The sequence below is a fragment of the Anneissia japonica genome, unplaced genomic scaffold (genome assembly GCF_011630105.1).
Source record: "Anneissia japonica isolate Jap-2015-1 unplaced genomic scaffold, ASM1163010v1 scaffold287869_len1821871_cov162, whole genome shotgun sequence".
In the NCBI taxonomy this organism is placed as follows: Eukaryota; Metazoa; Echinodermata; class Crinoidea; order Comatulida; family Comatulidae; genus Anneissia; species Anneissia japonica.
The window spans coordinates 704,988-712,459 of NW_022741034.1; the positions used below are offsets into that span (position 1 = coordinate 704,988).

General features: G+C 33.1%; 1 protein-coding gene across 3 annotated transcripts in view; it reads right to left on the bottom strand.

Annotated features, from left to right (window-relative positions):
* The window catches only part of LOC117118467 (mismatch repair endonuclease PMS2-like), a 16,988-nt gene that overhangs the window by 8,715 nt on the left and 801 nt on the right, over nt 1-7,472 (bottom strand). Inside the window, exons 2-9 of one of the 3 annotated variants that reach the window (XM_033263058.1) lie at nt 6,079-6,165; nt 5,115-5,217; nt 4,510-4,612; nt 3,640-3,809; nt 2,235-2,411; nt 1,660-1,759; nt 1,361-1,445; nt 944-1,023 (exon numbers count right to left, since the gene is read on the bottom strand). In XM_033263058.1, the coding sequence (XP_033118949.1) occupies nt 944-1,023; nt 1,361-1,445; nt 1,660-1,759; nt 2,235-2,411; nt 3,640-3,809; nt 4,510-4,612; nt 5,115-5,217; nt 6,079-6,165 (905 nt within the window). The remainder of the gene's footprint in view (nt 1-943; nt 1,024-1,360; nt 1,446-1,659; nt 1,760-2,234; nt 2,412-3,639; nt 3,810-4,509; nt 4,613-5,114; nt 5,218-6,078; nt 6,166-7,472) is intronic. The other 2 variants (XM_033263057.1, XM_033263056.1) reach the window with 2 other exon arrangements.

A 7,472-nucleotide genomic window follows, 5' to 3' on the forward strand; every position in this document is an offset into this window, starting at 1 on the left:
ACATGGAAGAATTTCTTCTCCCTAGGGGCATTGGTCAAACAGCGGTGCTATCATTACAGATTAATATACATTCATTATTGCACATTCTCATCATACCTTGTACCCATTTATACTAATGGGTAAAGAGATATAAATGTGTGTGTGAAGTGCCTTGCCCAAGGACACAGACAAGATGACCAAATGTATCAAACTCATCATCCCTAGTTCACAAAACCAATACTCTAATAAATCACATTAAATATATTCTGGCTAAATTGAGCTAAAAATAAACTTTGATTATACACTGTCTCTTATACACATCTAGATGTGTATAAGAGGCAGAATGTAAATAGCGTCAGGTGTAATTCAATTACAACTAGAGTAAAATTTAGATATTTTAATAGCGTAATGCTTTCAGTACTAGTAATAAATCAAAGAGTTATACTTTTGTCAGGTGACTCAATTTTAATCATTTGTGTATGATGACTGACCCAGAAGTTAAATCTACTTAGGACTATGTTCACACACGACAGCTAATGGCTAGCAGGATCCGGAAACTTGCTGACATTTAGCTGCTGTGCGTTCATACCAGAAATCTCGATCCGGATACCAAGAACATGATCATTGAATCACTGGCCAATAGGAAACTGGAAATTGGAAACGCGTACGTGTGATTGGTTTGATGATAGAAACGCGCGCAACTTCCTAACTGATAGCGCTCGCTAATTGTTAGCGTATCCAGATCCTGGTAACAGTTAGCGCTAACTGATTGAGCGTTCACACATGGGTGCTAACGGTCAGTGCTAACGGTTAGCTTCCAAACCGGATACTAGGGCTCTCCTGTGAACCTGACCTATGTTGAAGTGCCTTCAGTAAGCTGGTATATAATCTAGTATAACTGAGTTAAAAACCATCATTGTATTAAAACTGTTTATAGTAACATTACCTATATATTTATTATTACCTTAATGACTGCCAACAAAGTCTTTTCTTCTTGTACAAGTATTTTTCGTTTATCTGGTGTTAAATTTACATCAACATAATCTGAAATGAAAAATGTCTGAATGCATAAATCAACACAGTATTACCAAAATACACCTACACATTTTTTAAGAAATAACAATTGCATGATCAGGTTCTCTACTGAGAGTTTGGGGTTTAAAAGCTCACAGAGACAATTTGCTTGTGTATTTGGTCAAGCTACTTTAACAAAATTTGTCTCAATCCATGGATATAGTAGGACTAGACTGAATATTAATGACTACAAATGCTCAAGGCAGGAAAAAAAATAAAAGAACTGCATATCCTATGGATAATAGTTTTCTCAATCAATCTGGCAAATTATATAGCACTTTGCTGACTACTTTCTTACACTTATTACCTTTTTGTAAAGTTATGTTGAGTACTACCATTGGATATTGATGCCTGTTGTACATATGGTAAACTTCATTTACAAGCTTTGATACCTGAAAATAATACAAAAAATAGTACACTACATAATATAAAGTTATGCACCTTTATATTAGTTTGAGGACAGTGTATATTGAACTAACATGATCAGACAGCAATAAACAATTACATAAATGGTCTTGTCTATAAATCATATACAGTAAATGCATCATTTAGTTTGTTCACAAATCATGACTCCACAGTAGATAGCAGCCATTTTAATAATCTGACCTTTGGAAAATCACATGGTCTGGTATTTATGAAGTAGTATTGTCTGTCTGCACTGCTTCTACCTGACCCATGTTCACAACTTGATATATAACCTGAGATGCTGAAGTGAATGAAAAAAAGTATTAAAATATCAATGTTTATCTAATTCATTATGCCATTTGGCCTACTGTCTCATGCTGGTAATGAAATTTAAAAAAATTTATTATTATTATTCGTGAATCTTATTTATATATTTATTTAGTTTTTAAATAGATGGGGTGTAAAATTCAATAATCTAGATGTTCAAAATAAATTGGTAAGTAAATTCAAGCACTGACACCCCACTCCCTGCCCCACTATTTGGACGCAAGTCATAATCCAGAGACAAATGTATAGAAGGAAGAGAACTTTAATTTCCTAGGCTAATTGTAGATATATTATCTATATAATCAACAAATATATATATACTAGTATACTATATATATAATCAACAAATAAATAATGGACATTATATAATAAATAATAGACATTATAATGTTTACTGTATAATGTAATGTTTACATCAAAAAAGAAAAAAACACTAAATAAACACTAACCTGAATACACTTTTATCTTGTGAGCATATTTTGACACCGAATTCTTCACAACAATCTATAGAGGGCTCACTTTGTTTTAGATCTAACAAGTTTTGTAAGGCCTTTGGTCCATAGATGTTACTAATGTTGTCACGAATACAACTGTTATTGTGGGTCTGTGCTACAACACTTTTCCTCCTAAAATTTAAAACAAAAAGTATTATAACTCATTGGTCTTAGTTGAGTATCTAAATACCTGTTCAGATAATCATATTATATTTCACAAAAACATTTGACATATGTCAAAATATTGTCATGATAACATCACATCATGACCATATATAGGCACATCATCACCATATATAGGCACATCATGTCTATATATGGGCATACAACAGTTTTTTTTTTATGGTCATGATGACATCACATCATCACCATATATAGGCACATCATGACTATATATGGGCATACAACAGCTTTTTTTATGGTCATGATAACATCACATCATGATCATATATAGGCACATCATGACTATATATGGGCATACCAGAGTGTTTTGTTAAAGAAAATTTGATAGTATAGACAGCGATTAAGAAATGTAGTCTGTGCCCCTTGGGATGCCTGGTGGTGATCTGTGCAGTACACTGGAAGAAGAATGTCTGCATTATTTAACATTCACATGAGTCATGTTGTGGTGTACATGGAACCAATGGCTAAACATCTCTCCAAATTGCCATGCTATAACCTGTATTTCAAAACGAGTGCAGCTTGGTAGAAGAGTAACGTGTACAAAAATCACTTTATTATGCAGTGGCGTATCTATGCACCATGTGACTATCAATAGTTTACGATGTATTACCATGGAAAAGATTAATTAATAATTAAGTGTCAAGCAAACTGAACAATAACCAATCAGTACTGAGCCAGGAATATGCACATGTCTACTAAGGCGACTTTTGTATCTTGTTTAGTGCACCCACCGACTGCAAAGATTGATGATTTCAAATAAAAATAATATTCTATTTTTGGACAATTAGTGCACTCGCCACCATGAAAAAATGGAAATTTCAGAAAAAATACGTTTTTTAAAATTTTTAATACTCTCTCCGCTGCCTTGAAATCTCCAAAGATAAGATAGTATATTTCTTCCTAAATATATTAATTTGTAGCATTTAACCATCCTATTTTACATTCCCTAATAAAATTTTATTTTTATTTTCTCCCACATTTGGATGTTTTGGAAAAGCTCTTTGTTAAATAAGAAAACAAAATTTTATCTTTATTCCACCCTCCTCCGATGATCTTTACAAAAATAAATACGCGAAACAAGGAATAAAAAAAGTATTGACTAATTTGACACACAAATGCACGAGTTTGCGTATGTTTTAACACTGTCGATTTGTGGGACCTCAACAACATATCTTACCCTGTTCCAACTTGATTAGTACAGGTGATACGAACACCTGTTGAGATCAAACAATATGCCTGAAACAGGTGAACCATTTTACAAAATTCCTTTTTGACATTTCTCAGGAATTCTTTATGTCGTACAGGAAATGTTGAGAATATATTCTGGAGGCTTACAGTTGTTCCTGGCTGAAAAATTGGAAGAAAAAAAAAATTAAATTGCATTTTCAGCTATCAACCCTGAGGTTGTGTTCTGTTATAGTAAAATAACTTCACTGACAAAACCTCATAACGAAGGAGTTCTAAATGATCTTTACTTCCTAAACCTAATAAAAATAATTTGGTATAGAATGTCAACTGGATGGGTATTTTGAAATGGCAAAATGCATAAAAAAAACCCCAACATTCATGTTGTGGTACTTAATACTAACAATAATAAATTATTATATTTTTTAATTTGGTTCTTATTGAGACTTTTTAGGTTGTTTCTAATTTCCTTGTAAATCTTTCAACTGTGTACGATGTCTCCCTTTTGTGATGCATTTTATATTGGTAATAGTTGGTTTCATCTGAATATTTCAATACTTCTTTTGTACCATTGGTAATCAAATTTTTTACATTGTATTCTACATTTTAATATATATATCATGTTGATATCAAGATGATATCAAGATGATGTCATAATAGAAGACTGCATAACAGCATGAAGAGAGCAAATTTTTTTTTTTTCAAAACAGACTAATGATTATATTTTAGAAATACAAGCTTTCATGTACTATTGAGTAATATGGCTAACAGTTTGTCAAATGGTGTTCTCATAATTATTTATAAAACAGATAAAGACGAATATAAATCTATATTATATTTATTTTATATCTTTATTTCTAACCTGTCTAGAAATTGGAGTCTGCTTCACTAGCAATCCATCATGATCATACTCAAACTTAGTTCCTATGGCAACAGATGTGTGGCAAGTTGTGATTGTTAAGTCACTGTATGGAAAACAAAATAAAAATTAACCATTTCATACTCAACTTCAAATTAAAAAACAGAGAATGCAGATTTTGAGAAAGTTAATACTTTACTATCATTAGTATTTTTATTGCATTTATTATTATCCAGTATAAAAATCAGGGTTCACATTTTTCTGCTTTTAAACACAAATGAACAATACACCTTTTTTTTACACAACAATCTTTCACAGCACCCATACATATGCAAATATGGGGCACTATACAGCAACAAGAATACTTTAAAACACAATTTATACTGTACATGCTTCCACAAGATTAAGTATAGTTTTTTATTCAGATTCTTCGCACAATATTATACAATTATCAAAGGAGAATATTCTTAATAACGATAAAACTAATCCAGCAATATAAGGATTCTGTAAGTAATTACAATTATCATAATGGTTATTAATATATACTATTACTATTGATTATTATTGTAGTATTTTAAGATCAGTACATTAGAAGATATGGGACTTACGATAGAGCACAGAGGGAACTGAGAGCTTCACCCCTGAACCCGAACGTACTAACGCCAGCAAGATCAGAGAAGTCATTCAGTTTACTTGTATGATGTTTCAAAGCTGAAAGAATAAAACAATTTAAACAAAAAAAAATTAATGGTGATAATAAATGGAGTAGTTTTAAAAAAGAAATTTTAAATTGATGCTAAATTATTTCATATTATATAAAAATGATTCAAAACTGTATATAGTAGGACATCTCCTTTGGGACACCTGTATTACAGTAAGGGTATAAGGGGAAACCTTCAGTGGTGCAACGATGGGGCCGAGAGCCCTGTGGCTTTCTGAAACTGGGGGATCTTTTTGGCTCCCGGTCACCAATTCCATAATGGGATATTAGACGTGCTTGTTTTTTGCACTGTTATTCTAAATGTTTTTAAAGACGAACAGATGATTATATTAGTGGCGGATCAAGGTATTTGGAATACAGGTGCCAGGGAGGGACTTTTACAGTTGGAGAGTCTAGGCCTATACTACCATGTTTGGGGCTGAGGTAAGAAAATGTATGATTATGGCACCTCTAGATGGCCGGATATGGCACTCAGACTTAAAATTGTGAATATAATTTTCTTTTATCTCAATTTTACAATTTTTTTGTGACAAATTTGGTGGGGTCCTGGGCCGACAGGATCCCTCCCTTTAATCCGCCGCTGGACATAACATGATATGCCCTGCAGTCGAATTCAGAGAACACATTATGGTGTTATTTATCAACAAAGTCCTTTTTGGCCAGGGTGCTAGATCGAAGAACCTATGAGTAGGGCCTCATCGGGGGTTTCATTATATCAATGTATCTTATTCAAATTTAACTTAATATTGAATTTAATTATTCAAGTTAACACAGACAGCATGTATTATTTTTTTCAAATAAAGCGATATATATAATGTCTTTAAAAATAAGAATTTACTTAAGGCACTTACTTAAAGCTTCAAAGTTTTCTTTCTTGACCCCTGACCCATTGTCAATCACTTCAAGTAATTCTGATCCATGATTCTTCAGTCGTATTTCTGATCAACAAAAAATCAACAAAATTAAAGATGCTAATTTGCTATAATAGGTGTCACTAATTTGTCTTGCTCTCTCTCAGATTAAATAAATCAACACATCAAATTGACTGGGTGTCAAGTGGTGGATCAAGGAATTTGAAGTAGAGGGGACCCAGGGAGGGACTCTTACGCATGCAGGGTCTGCCACTTGAGGCCCACCATGGTTGGGGCTGAGATTTGAAAATTTATGATTATGGCACATCTAGATGGCTGGAAATGGCATTCTCTGACTTAATGCAAATATAATTTTCCTTTTTGGGCCATTTTGTCATAATTTTGGAAAATTTAGGGGGACCCCCCACTCTGTGCCCTTAAATCCACCACTGGTATTATTCTTAAATACAAAATCCAAAGCAAATATAATGGCTGAATTCCATGGGAGTACAATTATATATGTGGAAGTTATTAAAATAATTAGTACATAAAAATGGAAAATGATTGCATAGCTGGAGTCAATGCAACATCAAAACCATAATGAACAACAAACAAAAACCAATTTTAAAATTCAAACAAATCAATTGGGGTATTCAAAAAATTAAAATGGATGAATATATTTTTAAATTGACAATAATTGATTTTAATTGGTGATCCGCTACACTAGCGGATCACCTCTTGTTATTGTCGGGATCAACATCTTTTTTTTCTTATTCTTCTTTCTTTCTCCCCTTTTCTGTTCGCACGATATCTCAAAAAATGCCACGAGTTAACGCACAATCGCTGTCAACGACCATTTGGCTTGGTCTGGAATAGTTATGGTAAGCTTTTCAACGCGCTCAGTCATGCGTGACGTCATCTATGTGCAATTTTGCGTTTTTACATTATCGGTCATATCAGCCTAACCAATTGCCATTTCCAAATCGTATTAAGTGAGCATTAACTTCGGGTTAATGTTGAATGTACTGTACCCTAATTTTAGGCGTGCGCTTGATAATGCGCGCGCACGCGTGCGTCAAAATTTTAAAAAGCTCGAAATCACTTTTTAACTAAATAAGAGCACATTTCAGGCCATTTTGAGCATTTCAATTTTTTTTTTAATTTTCCACTACGCACGCGCATTTTGATGCGCGCAGCACGTACGGAAGCTAGACACTATGTTTTTTCACATAATTTGGGTTCCTGACATTATTTTCACAAACTTCCATTCTTTTCGGTCATCTTTTGGCCAATAGCAATACCGTACGTGCGCATCAAACATAGGTATCTTTGCGTGTATTTGTGCCGCTATACAGTGAAATTATGCTAAAATCAGGCCTATTTTTAATCAGTTA